Genomic DNA, 21,128 nt, shown 5'->3' with positions numbered 1-21,128 from the left:
CGGTAGCAGCATATAGCCACATGAACGCATCATAAGAGACCTGAAGGAAATGGGAATATGAGGGGGAAAGGCTCATATTAGCTCAAGAACTCTTCCACTCGGGCACCGAGACTGGCCCAAGGCTGCTATTTAAACCTCTAAAAAGGAGAAATACTGTTATGTGTTGTTTTTGCTTCGTGTTCCCCGGGTTGGGCAACCTCTGCAAAATATGATAGTGTGAGCATTCGATGTGCAATAGTTGGAGAACGACTAAAGCATGCCTTCAGGGGGACTTGAGGGACAAAACAACACTGCATACACAACGGAACGAGCTCCCGCCCGCGCTAAGCTATAGCTAGCACCACTTCACGGCTTTTTGCCTCTCTGTGTTTACAACCACAGAGGGATGATCAGCGTACACAGGCAGTCACAGTACTCCAGGCAGACGTTACTGCGCGGTAACGTAACAGAATAGCACTCACCGTTGTCCGGCTCGGACTTCCTGTCGTGCTCCGTGTCGGTGAGGGAGAGCGCAGAGTTGGCGCGGCTCGACAGACAGGAGCTCTGCTCCGACTTCAGGCCGCGCATCCACATGTGCTGCAGGCCGTGGGCCGGGGAAGGGTCCGCCTCGGGCTCCGTGTCCACGTCAGAGCCCACCCCCAGGGAGTAGCCACGCCCGGGCACGGCGTGGGCAGCGGGTCCAGAGCACAGAGCCTCCTCCACCTCCTCCTGAGGCTGCTGCTGCTGCTGCTGCTGCTGCGGAGGGTGAAGGTGGTAGTCTGGACTCCTCATCTGAGCCACCTTACAGAAGTCTAAGTCTAGAGAGGGGGATGAGAGAGAAAGGGAGAGACAGAGGGAGGGATAGAGTATAGGGAAAGACGGAGAGAGAGGGGGGAGAGAGAGAGGCGGGAGAAAGAGAGGGGGGGGGTTGAATATGTGAAACCACAAGGTCCACCTTGTCTATGTCTGTCTCTGTAAGATGTATGACTTTCCCATACAAGGAAAATATATATTTAATGTATGTTTCCAAAAAAAAAGAGGCCAAAAAAGCCAAGGTATGTATACAGTATATGTTCCTTTTTTAATAATATATGTATTATATATTAACATTAAACACCATACATACTGTACATACATACAGTACATACAGTACATACGTATGTACTTTGCTGTGCTAGAGAGCCGTCTGAAATAAACATTTTTCACGGCAGCCATATTGACATGAAATAGAACCCTTTACTGATAGTAAACATTATTGTGTTTTTATTTGGCAAAACATTACCTGAACAAGGTAGTCACTAGTCACCCAGTATATATATATATATATATATATATATATATATATATATATATAATATATATATATATATATATTTTACAGGTATAGCTAATAGTGGGGTCTGCAGTAGCAAAATACTTCTTGAACACACATGAGAGATATGAAGTGTGCGCTACAAACAAAAGCATTTGTTTGATGATCGCCCAAGTCCAATCATCTCATACTATCGCATTTAGCCATTAATTGAAGTCGATTTTTTTTACTTGGCAGTGGCAGCTGGTATGCAATACAATGTCAAGTTGGAGCCATTACTCCAATATTGGCACTCAACAACACAATGACATGTTCAGAAGGTGATGTACAGTAATCCATTACCAAAGAACTTTGCTACTACCCTGAGGCGATTAACGTTTGCCTCAATCCAATAGACCTTCTCAATGGCAGCCATATTGGCATAAATAGTTGTGTAACATTACTTACTTCACAGGTGTGTTACCAATGACACCAATTAAGATTGTGTTCCAGTCAGATCAGTCAGCTTTGCTGCTATTGTGCATGTTGTCTCACTGGAAAGACTTCTGCTACATTAAATGGAACGAAACCTTAATTAGCATCATTGGTAACACCTGTGAAGGAAGTACACAACTATTTATGTAAATATGGCTGCGGTGGAAAAAGGTCTATTATTCCTTTGTATTGCCTCCAGCTAACGCTGTGATGTCATCATGAGGTAGGCACCAAAGGGGTCTATTTCAGGCTAAACACAGGTGTTGGCAATGATGCTAATGAAGGTTCTGTTCCATTTAGTGTAGAAGAGTCTTTCCAGTGAGCCAACATGCACAATATAGCAGCACCCTGACTATGGCCTGAATGGAAAGGAACCTGAATTGGTGTAATAGGTAACACCTGTGTTTACCCTACTATTTCATGTCAAAATGGCTGCCATGAAAAAGGTCCATTCTTGTATCTGTTTAGAGGCAGGCATTCATTGGGCGAAACAGGAAAACCTTTGAGGTTTTCTGTGAAAGAGACAAGCTTTCATTTGCGCTGCCATTTTTAACAAGTTTTTCCATTTTGTTTTTTCTACGGAACGTTTTCTGAATCGAAATGCCAACCTGGATTTTCCTCTTATCACAGGTCTGAGACACATCCCGTTCGAATGCATCTTGCGTGTTATTGAGTCAGAGATCTATTGAACCGCTGCTCAAACAGAGAGCTGATCTCATCTGTATTCTCCTTGGCAGGGCGAAAAGATCAGATAAAGATCAAACCTTATTAATATTGACTCAGACTGAAGGAATAATTGAGACTCTTCAATGCTTTCAGGTATTAGAGCGACCTCCCAAAGCCAGGCACAGAGCTACTATCAAACTGTTATCTGAGAACATCAGATAGACTGTGTAGCTACTTCAGTTACAGTATAATTCAATTCAATACAATACAGGTCTACTTCTTTCCTTAGGGGAAGTTGAGTAAATTTTCTCACCCATGTTAATTGTTTAGAATTCGGTTATGGGAAATGGAAGTTTGGAAAGTGAAGGAAAAAAATAGAATTAGAAAATAGAAGTATGCGGCGCGGCCTGCCAGCTGGGAGGCACTGGAGGTGTCGACGGGCGTTTCTCAAACAGCAGGTTGAGGCCTGGATCTGAATCACCGGCTGCTCTGACAGGGTCGTGGTGACAAAGTCATATATTTGTGTTATTTGGAATATTGAGTGCTATGGCCTAGTGTCAGTCGACATTTGGGTCACGGTGATGAAAGCAGCTGAGAGCCACTGCAGTGCTCAATACGAAATAGTGACAAGTGAAGGAGAAAAGGATGAACACTGCTCAAAGATATCACACATGCAGGCTCGGTGGACATTTTAAAGAGGTGGTTGAAACCTTATCTCTGCACTTAGCCTTCAATTAATAAGGGAATGCATACGTAAGCACTCTCACACACACACACACACGTACGCACGCACGCACGCACGCACGCACGCACGCACGCACGCACGCACGCACGCACGCACGCACGCGCACACACACACACGCACACACACGTGTACCCATTCGCACACACGCACACACCTTTTTTGTCTCGCCTACTCCAGATACTCCATACATTGTCAATGCTATTGGGCATTTGAGTAACGGAAACGAAAACCGGAAACGGAATCCATGCCTCAGCTTTTGTTATCACCCTCTCTGATCATTAATTTTTATCACCGGTGGGGATATGTTTCATAAATGCTTCTGGTCAGACTGAATTAAATACATGCATTTCCTTTTGGTGAAATCTGATGGTTTGCCAATATCACAATTTCACAATTTAATCACAAATGTATAGCACATTTGGATTCTTTGTCTTAGATTACAAAGATGTGTTTGTTGTGTGTGTGCTTAGTCATTTTCTTAACTTTTTCCATGCAGATCTCTTGTAAACTCCAGATAATGTATAACCCTTCTGCCAGTGTAAACTTTCAATAGCAAGTTGCTATTGTGAAATCAACATTCGAATGTTCAGTTCTCAATCTCACCAACCTGAAAAGGCTGCTCTCTGCATGATTGTATACAGCAAACACTATACAGAAAACATTTGGTGGTTGATTAAATCAACTAATCTATTAGTCGACAAATTCATTATGACTATAAGAATTTAAGTCGAGGACAACCCAATTCTGTTGTAACTCCCAGAAAACTGAGACAACTATGTTATTCTAAATCACAGCTAAAAACATTTGTAATTTATTTATTTTTTTACTTATTTTTACTTATTTTGTCTTACTATTTTATATACATGTTTTGTGTCCTGAATAGGTGTTTTCCAATATATATTTTTTACTGAATTCAAATGTCCTTTAATAACTTGTTTCCTTTGCCTGATGTTTTGTGTAAAGCACTTAGAATGGCCTTGCTGTTGAAATGTGCTATACATTTGCCTTTGCAATATGTTCTATGCTTTTCGCAATAACCAAAAGGAGGGTGAAGTATTATATAAGAAACGTAAATGTGATGAAAAGTTTTAATTTTATTCTTGTCAACTGTGAGTTTGTGCTCATGGTAGAATGTGCTGAGTTTGCATGCAAGCCAAGGTCACTCTGCTGTATTTTAAAGAGGGTCGTATAGGGATATGTACTGTATAAAGAGCTTAATTATCCCGAGGTAGACCTAAACTCCTAGAGTAATGTTTGTGTGTGTGTGTGTGTGTGTGTGTGTGTGTGTGTGTGTGTGTGTGTGTGTGTGTGTGTGTGTGTGTGTGACTGTGTGTGTGTGTGTGTGTGTGTGTGTGTGTGTGTGTGTGTGTTTGTGCGTGCGTGCTTGTGTGCGCGTGTATAAAGAGCTTAATTATCCCGAGGTAGACCTCAACTCCTAGAGTAATGTTTGTGCGTGTGTGTGTGTGTGTGTGTGTGTGTGTGTGTGTGTGTGTGTGTGTGTGTGTGTGTGTGTGTGTGTGTGCGTGCGTGCGTGTCAAGGACCCTCAAAATGATATGTATTTGACCGCGGACCCCCATGTCAAAATATTTTGTTCCAAGGACCCCCAAAAGCAAAAAGATTTTAGTTAAAAAATGCTTTAAAACGATATATATTCAAAGATTTGCACACATTTTTCAAAAATAGCAGATCTACAACCTCGTAGCGCGGCACTCCGTGCCACGCTATGAGGTTGTAGATCTGCTATTTTTGAATAGCCAAAGTGTAAAATAATGCTTTTTAGCTCAAATCAAAAAGTGACACAGATGCGTTCCAGGTCTAAAAGGGTTAAGCCCAGTCCACACCAATGATTCGCAACGCAACAAAACCTTTGCAGAGCGTTGCACAGACCGTTGCAGCGGTCTGAATTACGCTGTTGCAGGTCATTGCGTCACAATTGATTCTACTTGTTCAATTGCAAGTAAAACGTTGCAGAAGCTATCAAATCATATACATATGTAAAGTATACAGTATGTAGCAATAACACACTATAGAAATACTCTGTTACAAGTTAACGTCCTGTATTCACAATTGTACTTTGATTAATATGTTAATCAAAGACATACTTACTTTTTGTGCTAATGTCTATAGCTTAACCTGTAGTAATACATAATCATTTATCAGTTAATGTATGTGTAGTGGTGAAGAAATATAAAGTATCCAAAAATGTAAAAGTAAAAAAATATATATATATATACTTGTACATTACTTGTGTAATGTACTTAGATACTTTCCACCACTTCTAACATGTGTGTTTAGCCTGGACTGTGTATCCCAGGTTATCCCGGTGTTTGAACGAAAGCCACAGTCCTGCTGACCGGCCCATTGACCGGCGTTCTGTCCTGCTGTGCTTGGTTGATGGGGTCTTGACCTATCCACGCTCACACACTGTTCAGCTGGAATCCCACCAACTGACACAGGAGCTGGCCACCGCCGGCACAAACCTTTGACTGAAATGGCGCAATTAAAGACCACTCTGTGGAATTCTGAGAGTTAATTTAACACATTGATTGCCAAGATATTAAACATAGTTTTCTATCCCCTTGCCAGCGTATAATTACCTCAATCCGATGATATTTGAAACGCCGTGGAACCGACATTGTGTCCCAAAAACACAAACAAAATAGGGGAGCGGAGGGATCTGTGTATCCATAGGAACGACAACGTTCCAACCACGATCCGCCCTTTTGGGGCTTCGGCCCGCTGAAAACTAGTGGTTTTCAAGGCAAAAAAAAGAAACTGAGTTACAGCTGTTTTTCTGAAAAAGCGGATGGCTTCCTGTTTTTTTGGAAGGACGTCACATCCACATTCTACTTCTCTGAGTGACGACCGATCATTCCAAAGCTGTGTTAGGTCGCCCCTTGTGGAATTTTCCAAAACAAATGAAAGAACGCATCAATGCGATCTTGGCCATCAAGTGATGCATTTGAAAGAACGCATCAATGCGATCTTGGCAATCAATGATTGTGTTAACTGGACGGGTGTCGGGTCCATTTGGTTCTATTCGCACAACTCTACTGTCCTACATTGTTTGCTGCTAAATAAATAATACGCACTCCAAGTGGCGATTGGTTGAATGGATGGCTCTCGAGATGAGATATGCAAATGATAGACAGATTTGAGGAATGTATAAATAGATTGCTTTACCTGCACTTGTATCCTATCCTTGTATGTCATTACACACACATACATGTGTGTGTAAAGTCATCTAAACCAGTGGTGTAAAGTAACTAAGTATGTACTGAAGTACTGTACTTAATTTTGAGGTCTTTTTTACTTTACTGGAGTATCTCCAATGTTCAATACTTTAACTTCTACTCCACTACATCTCAGAGGCAAATTTTGTACTTATACTCCACTACAATTATTTGAAAACTTTAGTTACTAGTTACTTTGTAGATTTGTATTATTATTTCAAAGCATACATGAACCGCTTCAGCCCTATATACATTTCGGCTATTTTCAAAAGATTTTTTGTACATTGTGAACTTCTGAAATGGGACATTCTGCAGAATCATCTAAACTCAGCTCACCAAATTATTAAGTCTGAATCTTTCGATATTTAATTCATAGCGTCCAATGGCCAATTTTCAATAACACAGGAAAAGACTACTTTCAATAACAAACAAACCCTGAATTAATTAATACCGTGAATAATTCATGTGTTCATATTGCTTAACATATTATGGAGATCACTGACCCAAGTTCATAGTTTACCCACTGTTTTAATTTCATATTAACGAGTGCCTACTGTAAGTAAAACGTTTCATTAAAACCGAGGAGTTTAATTGGACTAACTTTTTCAAGTGGCGCAAAGCACATTTCCCAATGTTATTTAACTTAATTCAAAAAGCCGAGCTGCAAACAGAATTTAATCGGTAATTTGTTTTCAGAAGTCGCAAACATCATTATGTAGAAATACATCTCAAGTGGAATAGAAAGCCATTTTAATCACCACTCTGCAATAACAAATGACCAGACATGCTAGCATGTTTTCTACAGAATGAGAGGAAAATGAAAGGAAAATATTAATATTAATACTATAAATTCTGACATAAATACAGTCAAATCCTCAGTGTTAAAGCTGCAAGCCAGAATTTATGCTAATTAATAACCCATCATTTTAACCAATCTGTGTGGTAGAGTATGTTAATACATTATAATTAGTACATCTGCAGTGGTTGGAGGTAAAGTAGTTAAGTGTGTGTGTGTGTGTGTGTGTGTGTGTGTGTGTGTGTGTGTGTGTGTGTGTGTGTGTGTGTGTGTGTGTGTGTGTGTGTGTGTGTGTGTGTGTGTGTGTTGGGGGGGGATTTTTGTTTGATCCATACTCTGGATCAGAAGGTGGCGGTAATGCACCAAAAAGCTGGATGCCAACCGCCGTAAAATAAAGAAGAAGACTGTTCAGCTGCTTCGGCAGCGGGAAATCGCTCCCCCCGTCCTCTCACTCAAAACCAATCCTTCGATCCTTCACCTGTCTTTGAAAGCCTTTGGAAGAGACTGTTTCCACAACCTGCCGCCTTGAGAAAGACTGCTCTATGACCAACTCAGTTCTTTAGTTTTTTGAGTTATTTGAGTTCTGTTATGTGATTTGTGTTCAGCTTAGGTTTGTAGTTGGGTTCTGTTAGTTAGATTAGGTTTTCCTTTGTATTTATTGTCTATTTTTGTAATTATTCCTAATAAACAATGGTATTGATCCCAGACTACCCACCGCCACCCCAGCACCACCACCAGTGGGCTCTGCTTTCCATAGGGTTCCGTTTTCCCCTGTGGGGTTTGTTTTGATATGTATATATCTCCCTGCTCTTAAGTGGTTATCTTCTAAAGTGCTGATTAAGGAGTAATATATAGCAGAGCCTAAATGCCAAGATCAAATATAATATCTGTATTTACATTTCATAAATAAAATGCTTTCAATCTATTTGTGAGTTATCTGACCGAACTGATAGTTAAAGGATTATGTAATGATCCCAGAGGGGATTTGTTTTTCTGTATTTGATCCAGCAGTGTGCTGCTCATTTAAGTAACCAGGGGAGCAGTTACAGCAACTATTTTGTACGTGTTTTGGGTATGTTATCACAGCAGAAAGATTTGTATTTATTTTTTTAACTTTGGAAAGAAACATGAAAAAATGTCTACGGTTTTCCTTCTTTTCAAATAAAATGTTCACTATTCATTGTACGAATAGTAAAAAGGGCTTACTATAAGTGTCTTGCTCAGGGACACTTAACACTCGCCGAGGATTGAACCCGGGACCTTCCGACTCTCAAACGGCCCCTCTGATTTGTGACATTATAACTAAAGCATATCCTACTGTATTACTTACATTGATGTATTCACTGCACAGAGAAGATTGTTTTAGAGTTATTTATCTGTTTGGGGATTTATATATTCTGTTACTCTGCTACTGCTACTACCGTAGAATGACTACATTTCTCCTCAGGGATAAATAAAATCTTATCTTCTAAATCTTTTCTATTTTTTTTACTTTGGCAGAAAGGTTTATGTAGCTGTTGTTGCCTTTTAGTGCCAGTGAGCCAGGTTGTGACACATCAATGGTATCAGGCTACAGGCCTATTTCCTAATTTGGGTATTATTGTTATAAATCAGTTTTTATATTTTCTATTGCCAAAAAGCATACATTTAGGTGTTACAATGCTGGATTTGACTTTATCACCACCCCCTTGCAACCCCTCCCCCCCCCACCCAAAGCACTTCTCACCCTATAGTGAAACAGCAAGGGGGCCAAGCTGTCTAGAAGAGGGTCTGTGTGTGTGTGTGTGTGTGTGTGTGTGTGTGTGTGTGTGTGTGTGTGTGTGTGTGTGCGTGCGTGCGTGCGTGCGTGCGTGCGTGCGTGCGTGCGTGCGTGCGTGCGTGCGTGCGTGCGTGCGTGCGTGCGTGCGTGCGTGCGTGCGTGCGTGCGTGCGTGCGTGCGTGCGTGCGTGCGTGCGTGCGTGCGTGCGTGTCTGTGTCAGTGTTGGGACTAACGCGTTACTAACGTAGCGCGTTACGTAACGCAACTACTATTTGCGGTAACTATTAATAACGTAACGCGTGACCTTTTCCCATTCAGTAACGCCGTTAGAGTTACTGTGATTTAAATGGGTACGTTACTTGCGTTACGTTATGTGATCCAAATGAACTGTTTTCTGCGGAGCAGCCTTCCTCTCTCTGCCTGTCATTTAATAGGCAGGGAGCCCGCAGCAGCCAGCAGGTTGGATATACAGCGGTCCTTCTCACTCTAACATGATGAAAAAGTGAAAGTGCTAGAGAGGACGATGATTGGTTAACGCGGGGTAAAATTTCAGGTTAAGCCAATCAGAGACAGAGTTGGGCGGGTCTTGTCTTATGGGGAAATACACAGACACACAAACGCTTGCTAACACACACACACGGCAACGCGGCCACCGGCCACACACACACACACACACACACACACACACACACACACACACACACACACACACACACACACACACACACACACACACACACACACACACACACACACACGACAGCAGCTTTACAACTTGGCGATTTAGCTACTATTTTGAATATGCAGGGATAAAAGATGCAAAAAATATTACTGTTAAATGTAAACTCTGTGCAGGACAGAAAGCATTATCCACATCCAATAACGGCAATGCCAATCTGCACAGTACATGGGGGACCTCAGTACAGTACATGGGGCTATAAAAGTGGTTCCCAAAGACCCCACCGTCTCTACAACCAGCAGTGATCCAGATGGAACAACACCAGCTAAACAGACAAAAATCGATTTTTTTTTAATCGCCACATGTCAGTGTCACCCAGAATCAACTAAACCGTTTGATTGCCAATTTGCCAGGTATGTTATTGAGGAGATGCTTCCCATTGCAACGGTTGAGTCTGTTGCCTTCAGCCATATACCAGTGAAAGGAGTGAATTCAGGGCCACAGTGCAGAAAGACATTTTCAAAGTACCTGGACATTGAATATGCCAAAATGGAAGTTGAGCTCAAAAATACATTTGTACAAGTGCACTACTTAGTTGTTAAGGCTACAATAGATGCCTGAAGATATACAGTAGATGCCAAAGATGCCTGTCAAAATTTCTATACATATCTTGTGTGTTTTATTGTTCCACTACATTTCATAATAATTGCTACAATGATAGGGAGTTGTCTTTTCTCTTCCTGTGCCACAGAAACCACAAAAAAAAAAACACAAAAACCTTTATTTTTATTGTTGTTATTTTGAAAGTAAAGTAAAGTAACTAGTTACTAGTTACTTCAAAAATTTAGTAACTAATAAAGTAACAAGTTACTTTTTTGAGAGCAGTAACTATAACTATAACTAGTTACTTTTTAAAAGTAACTTGCCCAACACTGGTGTGTGTGTGTGTGTGTGTGTGTGTGTGTGTGTGTGTGTGTGTGTGTGTGTGTGTGTGTGTGTGTGTGCGCCCACAGCTATTCTCCAAACCACCTGGCCAACAAGCACCAGATTTCTTGTACAGCAGTCCGTCCAAGTAAGTAAATCACGTGTGTGTGTGTGTGTGTGTGTGTGTGTGTGTGTGTGTGTGTGTGTGTGTGTGTGTGTGTGTGTGTGTGTGTGTGTGTGTGTGTGTGTGTGTGTGTGTGTGTGTGTGTGTGTGTGTAAATATTGTTCACATCTTATTTATCTTGTACGTATCACTGAGAACCCAAGGGTCCAATGTCCCGAGTCGGAATTCCGTCAAATTGGCGTTTGTCCAAAAATATTCATAAATCCACAAGTCAGTCAGTCACAGTGTTAATTTTGACAGCAAATTCTGATTTAGTCTTAGTCTTAGTCTTTTGAATAACACACCATTTAGTTTTAGTCCTATTTTAGTCTTCTGAAATTGTTTAGTCTTAGTCTAGTCTTAGTCGACTAAATATCAAAACCTTAGTCTTAGTCGACAAAATGAACACTGTCAGTCAGTCAGTCCCTGATGTCATCAATATGCCATCATCGTAGTAAATTATGTTATAGACTGGTACGTAATATGACAACGGTTATTGCATACCCAGAGGGCCATGTGTCCCCAATGGGCTTTGTTCCCAACGGTAAATCCATAAACTCAGATCCACCATCCCTCCATATTGGGGCAAGACTGATATCATCTATATGCTGATGTCATCTTCATGACATCACAGATCCACAGGGAAGCCACGCCGTTATTGGACCCCGCCTTGTTAACTCATTCAGTGCCAGACTTATATCTGTCTGTGTCGTCCCAGTGCCAGAGACTTTTTAATTTATCTTAGATTTTCAAGTAGTCACAGAATATTTATCTCCTCGATCCTCTGGTGGTGGCTAATCACTGAGGGTTGCACTGTGTGGTTTCACAAATGTCAACGAGGTCATCGCGACCTCGTTGACATTAATTGTCTGCCTTTGAAAATAACATGTCTGGGCCAAAAATACATCGTAAAAAAAAAAGTACACAGGAGCCGAGATACAGCCTTTTTAAGTAATAAGTTAAACAAGAAGTGAATGGAGCAGCAAATCTTCGGATCATGATATCTTGGGTTCTGAACGTCCATTTTTGAAAAGAAAAAAATATTGGGCATTCATTATAGGCCAAAACTGTCAAAATGTCCCAAAATTGTAAATGCCTTGTGAGCTTATAGACCAGCTATTTTTTTTAAACATTTCAAAGTATAAGATTAAGTGGTTAAATGGGAAATACACAAGGAAAACACACATTTTAACCACGTAAGGAGGTGTACAATATTACTGCATAGTCTCTAGATAAGAGCTGGGCAAGTTTTTTTGTTTTTTTGTTATGAAGGCCGGTGAGATCTACAAGTGCCAGAATAATAATACAAACATATTATATTATAGTCAATAATGTATTAATAATCATAAAACCATTCAAATAATATAATAATAATAATAATAATCAGTATTTGTATATTATTCATAAAGTTAAGATGCAGTATATTTTGTCTATCTGGGGAAAAAAGTGTTATGCACGTCAAACAATATTGAAAAAAATTATTCATGGGACTTTTAAAATGCTGATGATATACAAATTGAATTTTCTCTACTTGCTATTAAAATTCAAGATTATGAAAGAAAGAAGACAGTTTTTCAGTTATAAAGAAGTTCATTTGAGAAAATGACACCACAGAATAAATTGCACTGCAATTGCATCACTAGAATTCAATTTGAAATGAAACAAATAAAAAATATATAAAATCCGTTCTGCAGAAAGATGCCATGAAATTAGCATGAAAATACACCCTTGGGAAACATCAATAATGTCTTTCCACTCGTCCAAATGTAGCCGACAAACGCACACAGGACTTGATGTCCTTTGAAAGTCCTGTGAAATCCCCTCACATCTCTGTGTCACTGTTCTCCAGGACAACTGAAACCTGTTGATGACGTCCACGATTCCATGCAGTCCCGTATTTGACCCATTAAGACCTGAGGCGATTCTTAAAAATGTTTTCTAAATCTAAACAGTTTTTTTTTTTAAAACTAAAAAAAACGTTTTTCAAGATTTTTCAAAAATAGCAGACCTACAAGTTCATAGCGTGGCACTCGGTGCCGCTCTATGAACTTGTACAGTATATCTGCTATTTTTGAATAGCCAAATAAATCTAAAGAGACACAGATGCGTTCCAGGTCTTAATAACAAACAAACAAAGCCTATTCAGCTGAATACTTCCTCTATCTCGCCATCCTGAAATGAATTCTTGTGTTCGGTGAGAACGTGGCACGCACAATATGGGGCTGCAGTGGTTGCATTAACCTTATACCGACCGGCTTTGTGAAAACAAGACTGCTGTGATTCCAGTTGAGATTTCAACTCAACTTCGCTCTTATCTTTTTCAGCTCACTGGCTGGAAAAGTCTTGACAGATGATTTGTGGTGTGTCAGAAAGTGTCGTTCCAAAATCACTTTCCTCTCGTAACAAATGAGGCAAATACATTTTCAATTATACATGACGAAAGAAATGGAAATGACTTGTGTCTTCCGTCTCTTGGCGTCTCTTCAGAGAACTCATTCTCAGTGCCGCTGTTTTAGGACCATTGAAATGCTGCCAGGCAGGGCCACTGCTGGCCATTTGGGTGCCCTATTAGCATAATCTTAAAGAAAAAATGAAACGCTGAACGCAGCAAGCAGTCTGGATTCCAGGCTACCTAATTGTAGTTGTGTTTTTAATCACTATTTAAATTAAAATAATTCATAATTTAGTTATTATGAGGATCGGCGTGGCTCACTTTGGTGCCCCCTCGGCACTGTGGTGCCCTACGCACAGCGCGTGCAGGTACAGTGTTGCCAGATTCTCTGAGAGAAACAAGCAACCAGGTCTAGGAAAACCAGCCCAAAAGAAGCGACTATGGGCCACATGTGCACTTTAACATATACATCAGCTATTTCAAAATTGCAGATCTACAAGCTCACAACGCGTCGCGGGGCGACGCGTTGTAAGCTTGTAGATCGTCTATTTTCCCAAAAAATCTTGCGGGGAAATTATAATAAGCAGACCTGGCAACCCTGCCCAGGTACTGCTGCCAGGGTTCCTACAGTGCGTTAAATTTGCATTGCGCTGCTCCCCTGATATGAGTCATTAGGGTTAAGGATAAGGATAAGGATAATTCCTTTTAACAGGTCGTTCATGAAAGTCCTTGCGGTCTTGTTTCCAATGAGAACCTGTGAGCAATTGGGGTTAAGAGTCTTGCTCAGGGACAAATTTCATATCATCGGCACATATGCTGGGATAGCCTGGAATCGAACCTGGGGCAACCAGGGCCAGCTGGTTCCCTAGGCGGGCTCACTAACCACTCAGCTATGGCCGCCCCACATTCAAACCTGCAAGCGTGAGTGTGATTGGCGGCGGCGGACAATCTGAATGGTTGTATTGAAATTGCTCTGCAATTGACTAAAAAGATCAAGATCTAAAGTCGAGATCGACTGGTTTCGATTCGTGAAAACATCGGTTGCCCACCCATTCTAGATCAGGGTGATTCTAGATTTTCAATTCTAGATTGAGAAGATCAAAAAAAAATCTTAACGTATATGACTGTTGTGTATGCTGCTGCTGCTGCTGCTGCTGCTGCTGCTGCTGTTGTTATTGTGTATGTGTGTTGTATCTGTACATTCATTTATTGTTTTATTTTATTTCCTTATTATTAGCCTACTGACTTTTTATTTTCTATTCTTGTTTTGTTTTTAATTATATGCTGCTGCAATGTCTAAAGAAGCCAAACAACATTTTAAGGCCACCTTGAACCTTGAAGTGAGCTTTATCAGAGGGGTCAGTGGACTCATCCACAGCTAAATGCACTGCGCATTTTGTATTCCATAACAAAGCCGTTTAACCCATTAAGACCGGAACGCATCTACTTTGGCTATTCAAAAATAGCAGATATACAAGCTCATAGCGTGGCACAGAGTGTGTGTGTGTGGAGGGGGGTCCCTGGAATACATATAATTTTCGGGGTCCTTGACATGAAAAGGTTTTGCTCCAGGGGCCCTCAGAAGCAAAGATTTGAGTTAAAAATGTAGTTTAACAAATATATATATATATTCACAAGATTTGCACAAATATTTACTATAAAAAATATATATACAAGCTCATAGCGTGGCACCGAGTGCCGCGTGCCGCACTATGAGCTTGTATATCTGCTATTTTTGAATAGCCAAAGTATAAAATAATGGTTATAGGCTATATAGCTAAAAATTCCCGTTCCCGGATTGAATGGGTTAATCAAATCACCAGCCAGTATTTCCCTACTGCTGGGTGCTGGGGGATCTGAGAGTGGGGGATTTGCTTGATTTTACCTGTCATTTCCTCTTTTGGTTTGCCTTCAAACGTGATCAGCCTCTCTTCACCAGAGCCAGTGTTTCAGGGCATAATTTAGGCTGATGGGCCTGGTGCTCGTTGAAGGGAGGGAATGCAAATGTTTCAGTCCATTTCCTCTTTGAATTGCCGATTGTTCAGTGGCCACCTTTCTTTTACTGATGAACTTTGGACGGGCCATTTTGATCACTGAACTATCAATGATCCCAATAAGTAACAACCTGTCAGCCCATCCATCGTCAGTGGTGGAGGAAGTACTAAGATATTTTACTTAAGTAAAAGTAGCAATACCACAATATAAAAATACTATTACAAGTAAAAGGCCTGTGTTCAAAATGTTACTTGAGTATAAGTACAAAAGTATTGGCATCAAAATATACTTAAAGTACCAAAAGTAAAAGTACTAGAATGTTTGAAAATAGCCCATGTATAAAATAGGGCTAGTGGCTAAGTGGTTAATGTATGTTTTATAATATAATACATTTATATCTGCAAAGTAACTAGTAACTAAAGTTTTCTAATTATTGTATTGGAGTAAAAGTATAATATTTGCCTCTGATATGTAGTGGAGTAGAAGTAAAAGTACTGAAAATTGTAAATACTCCAGTAAAGTAAAAATACCTCCAAATTGTACTTAAGTACAGTACTTGAGTAAATGTGCTTTGTTACTTTACACCACTGCCCATCGTACACTTGTTTTGGAACAAAGCCAAATCACACACCATGAAGCAGTCGCACATTTAGAGCACTGCGCAAAATGGATAAAAAAAAACGTATAATTTGCTATCATTTTCATAGAGTCCGGAGATAGTTGTGGCTCGGTCCGGATGCGGGCCACGGGCTGCCTATTGAAGATCACTGCTCTAGATGATTGTAGTGTAGTGTGTAATGTTTAATACGGCACACTACTGTAAGCTTTGATTGACAAGTACGAGGTAATAATGCAATAAATCACATCTCGGAGGTAGCTTCCCTTTAACATCACCCACTGAGAACAACGCTGGAGGCAATGAGAACAAAGGAGAGAGATGGTGGGGCAGAAGATGATGGAGTGGGGAGGTTGGATGGATGACTTCAAGGAAAATGGAAGAGAGAGAGAGAGAGAGAGACAGACAGAGAGAGAGAGAGAGAGAGGGCATATAAGGAAGGAGAAGGAGATGAGGACGGTCAAAAGAGAAAGATGAATTGAGAAGGAAAAAAAAATCTGCTTTGAAGAGCAGAGGTGTGGAATTAGAAGCACCGGCGATATGAGAGATGATCTCGTTGGAAGCTACGTAATCCATTAAAAAGTCACTCGAGGCGATGTCCCCCCTTAACAGTTGGTTACTTAGGTAGGGTGTGCTATATATAGCTCCGTAGCCCAAAGACCAACAGATGTGCTTTGCAGAGCAGGCTGCCATTGACATTTCAGCGGCTGCTTTGGGGAGGGTGGGGTGCACACAGTCTGCACACACCTTTACCAGATGACACTAATGACAGGGCGACGCTGTTTGTTATAAAAGCGTATAAAGGCTGAGTAACTGTTGAAACAGCCCCGACGCTCTGCCGACACCGGGAACGTCTCCGGGAGCACGTGACCGCCTGATGATGACTAACGACCGCCGATTGTTCTCTTTGAGGTTCGACGCACACACACACACACGTTGGTATTACTACACTTGCGAGGACATCAACGATGTAGGATTTTATTTCCTCAGCCTTTTTTAACCCCAACCCTAAAGTACGAGTTATACTTAGTTGTGCGCCGGCGTCGCGTACAGGAAAATAGCGTTGTGAGCTTGTAGATCAGCTATATTCGGGGCACACCGGCACACATCTAAGTATAAATCAGGCATAACTCTAATCCTAATCCCTACACCTAACTTTTTAATGCCTATAAGCCTAGCTCCCCATTTAACCATAAAAACAACCATTCTGGAATTCTGCTATACTTGTGGGGACATTTGGCCCGCAGAAATATAATAATACAAGCACGGACACGGACACACACATGCACACACAAAGAGAACAAACTAAAATCATAGCGATGCCAGTCCCACGGGGCTGTGAGCAGCGTGCGCTGCCTCCGCTTGTCATCTGGCGTAACGGTTATGAATGGCTAATGCTGCTTGTTAGCATGGTGGGCAGGGCGCGCGGGGTCTGCCGGGAGGTTGCGCGGCAGTAAGGCAGAGGGGGAGAGGCGAGAGTGTGTTTATTGATCATGGCGAACCCGGCACAGCGGCGGGGCAGCTGATGGGGTCCAGCTTCTCTCTTAACACCGCACATGACCTCCGCGGAGGCCATCCATCAGAGCGCGCGCTGGTCTATTTCTCCTGCCGTCACCGCCAGGGATGAGGATCTTTTTTTTCCTCTTCTTTTTAATATAAGTTATAAGTGCGTGTGTGAGTCAGTGTGTCTGTGTGGGTCTTTGTGACTGTGTGTGTGTGTGTGTGTGTGTGTGTGTGTGTGTGTGTGTGTGTGTGTGTGTGAGGGAAGTGTTTCGCAGCAGGTGAAGCTGGTTTGGGGCTGACCCAGTTTAGCTGTGGGAGAGAAATATCACCTCCACAGTGGAGAGGTAATTGGCTTCCTCTGACTGTCCCTCTGCCTCATTGTACACGGTAATAGGTAATTCACACAGGTCCTTTTAAGGCTGGTGTGTGTGCGCGTGCATGTGTGTGTGTGTGTGTGTGTGTGTGTGTGTGTGTGTGTGTGTGTGTGTGTGTGTGTGTGTGTGTGTGTGTGTGTGCGTGTGCGTGTGCGCATGCGTCTATTCCTGTGCATCCATGCACGTGTTTTTGTTCATGTGTGTACATTAAAGGGAAGATTCAGAGAATAGACTAAACTGAGCACAATTCAATATGTAAGGCCAAACAAAAAAAGCCATTTGGTAATTCTTTATATAATTTTCTAAATCCGTTTGACAAAATGGTTTCAGACAACAGTTAATCATTGTCTCTCTCACGTGAAATCGAAACGGGGAAAACCATGAACTTCATTGAATTTATATCCTCGGGCGAACATTCTGATGTCCATTAGATACCATGCTTGTGTGTTTACGTGAAAGGTAGTTTTTTCCATAGATTTAACCACGAGGCAGCCACCACATTCAATACTCAAAACAGCAGTTCTGCCTATTTCCCAGTAACTCTGGTAAATAAGGTACCTTGACTACATTGCGGTCGGAGGGTAATCTTTTCCGCCCATAAATGTACCCATGAGGCAGCCACTGCATTACAATGCCAACATCGGCAGCTCTGCCTCAAAGTAACTCGGGGAAATAATATACCTTGACTCTTAAGGAAGTTCACGGTGAGCTACAGTACAACTGCTGTGTATTAAATGCTGTGGGTCAAAACAATGTATTTTTTGCAAAATGAAAATACATTTTGCAAAATTGTAAATATATAAATAATAGTATAAACGACTAGAGTAGCAGCACCGTTTCATCATTTAGACGACTAGCTGTGCACATCCCTACACTTCACTTCTGTCAACTGTGCCTCATTATTACTCCATACTCCCTACATGGTCAGTGTTTAATTTAATTGTCCTAAAATGCCATCAGTGTTCACCCTGTAGACATAGACATTGTGCCTGTAGGGCTACTGCATGCGTGAGAGCAGCCAATTCACCAGGAAATGCTGCGTATCATACAGTAGTTCTCCTGCTGAAACTCTGGTAATTGTACATTTAGGGGTCAAGGGTCTTGCTCAGGGACAAATGGACAGGACACATGCCTAATGAGTGCTATACCTGTCTGGTGAGTGCTATACCGGTCTCATTAAGACCTGAGGCCGATTCTACAAATGCCTTCTAAATCAGTAGTTCTCACACTTTTCAAGATTTTTGAAAAATGTCCAAAAATAGCAGATGTACAAGCTCACAGTGACGCGCTGTGAGCTTGTATATCTGCTATTTTTGAATAGCCACCGCAAAAATCGAAAATGACAGATACTTTCCCGGTTTTAATGGGTTAATATTTTTTTCCTAATAATATAAATTGTATGTATTATTATTATTATTATTATTATACCTGCCTGATGGGTGGTACATATACCTGTCTGAACTGAAGTACACCTGGCTACTGAGAGGACATACCTGGCTGTTGAGGCTGCTGGCCATAGTTGCTCTGGCGGTCGCGGTGGGATCCCAGGGTGAGGCGGAGCTCGTGGGTGTAGTCGGGGAGGGTCTCGCGGGAGGTGTAGGAGCGGTGGTGGGCGCGGCCGTCCTCGCTCTCGTCGGACGAGCTGGTGTAGGACATCTCCATCTCGTGACGTCCCTTGGACAGTGGCTGGTAAGGCTTGCTGTCCATCTCCTCCATGACGTCTCGGGGTCCCTCTCTAGTCACTCAGCAAGACCACGGCACACAGCGCAGAGTCTGTGGGGAGGGAGGGAAAGGGAGGAGAGAGAGAGGGAGACGGGGGAGGCAAGGAGGAAGAAGGATGAGCGGGTGAAGAGAAAACAAAAGAAGCAGGGGATTGAGAGAAGCGGGGAAGAGAGAAAGGGAGAGAAAGACGGGGGGTAGAGGTCTGTTATTGAACACAGTGGAACAATTTGGCAACATCTGTTCAGTCCAATTACAGCGCACATTTATAAATGGTGTTTGGCTCCTTTCATATTTCACAGCTTAAAGGTTAGTTTCAAATCAATATGAACGGCAGAGAATATAATACTACAATACAAACGTACAAAATACAATCGTCGTGTTCTGACATGTTGGAAACAGAAATGGGCCAAAATCAAGCGTGCCACGCTCTGTGTTCTGTCAGCTGTGATTTGGCTGTTTTTTTGTCGTCCCGCGGTGAAAGCAGCATCGCCTCTCATATCTTAGAGAGAATTACGGATAAAACGGCACGTTTTGTTGTGACAAAGCTCCCACGTCTGTCACTCTAAGTACACTTTGTGAATCATCATCACACTCTTAAGGGGCGATGAAACGCTATTAGACACAAGGCTTTATGCGGCGTCAACGTCCCTCCTCAAATGGAGCGACGATAAATCAGATCTTTCATTCAGTCCAACACACACTCTCACTCTCCTCTCTCAACCACATCAAAATGTACTCTCTGATAACGCGCCTGCACAGATTGCTTACATCCCCATAACTAATGATTGATCGGGACGGCGATTAGCCCACAAGAGGGGTGATTAGAAAAGACTTCGTTCATATCAGTTCTCCTTCATAGTGTGGCTGTGCCCGAGGCCTTTCTAGCCTATTTCCTGCAGATATAAAGCTTCTAAATGGAGCTTGAGAGGGTCATTGCTCATAGAGACAAAGTGCTATGGTATTGACCTCTTCGGGGAGTCCTGTAGTCCATATATCAAAGCCATTAGAGCGTGCCTGCTCAATACCTCAGAGATCTGCAGCGCGGGGTGATCACCACTAGTCTGATACAAGTTTACAGCTGACCTTTCCACCACCGCAGTAATGCTTTTATTCCACCTGAAGGACTCCCTCCCCCAGCCCCCTGCGCTCAACCCCGCAACACCAACGCCGTACAACCCCCCATTTCTAACCCACATTCGAGCGCACGCGAGCACACATAACGGCAGGTGCGCGTGATAATGAGCGCACGCACACTCAACACACACACACACTCCCAGACACCCTGCTGTGTCCTGATAGCTAACACTGGAATAAAAAGGCCCCAATTCCCCTCCCACTCCTCCTCCCACACAGCCCATCGCTCCCTGCAGCAACGGCGATCTATAAAACCTTCTGCGATCCTTTCTCCTTCCCACCGTCCCCTCCCTCCGTCCGTCCGCTCTACACTGGCCCACGTCCTTTGCAGTGCTTCTCGTCCTCTCTGCTCGTCTCCGTCGTGATAACGGGGTGAGGCAGAGCGGTAATAATACTGCATCTTTCGGTGGAAAGTTCGCACCGCCTGGCTGTTGTCCCGTTCAATTATCTCCTACGCCGTGGCACGCAGTCGACCCCGCCGCTGACACCGAGACTGTCAGACACACACACACACAGACACACACACGCTTCACACTCACCCGCGGTTCGGCTGCAATCACAACGCCTTTCATTTTGATTGGCAGGAGTTATTGCAGGGAATCAAAGCCTGCTATTATCTGAGCTGCCCTGTCAGCGCAGGATTGACTGGTGTCACCTTCTG

At 42.3% G+C, this 21,128-nt stretch overlaps 1 protein-coding gene across 1 annotated transcript in view; it reads right to left on the bottom strand.

Moving 5' to 3' along the window:
• The window catches only part of tenm1 (teneurin transmembrane protein 1), a gene marked incomplete at its 5' end in the record, with an annotated part of 375,941 nt that extends 356,614 nt beyond the window's left edge, over positions 1 to 19,327 (bottom strand). Inside the window, 2 exons of the mRNA XM_080416925.1 lie at positions 462 to 797; positions 19,105 to 19,327. Of these exons, the coding sequence (XP_080273051.1) occupies positions 462 to 797; positions 19,105 to 19,327 (559 nt within the window). The remainder of the gene's footprint in view (positions 1 to 461; positions 798 to 19,104) is intronic.
• Positions 19,328 to 21,128: the final 1,801 nt, after the last annotated feature.

The sequence above is a fragment of the Gymnoscopelus braueri genome (genome assembly GCF_963280865.1).
Source record: "Gymnoscopelus braueri genome assembly, chromosome: 20".
Lineage (NCBI taxonomy): Eukaryota > Metazoa > Chordata > Actinopteri > Myctophiformes > Myctophidae > Gymnoscopelus > Gymnoscopelus braueri.
The sequence above is the reverse complement of the archived record's forward strand: the minus strand, read 5'-3'. Positions and strand labels throughout refer to the sequence as shown.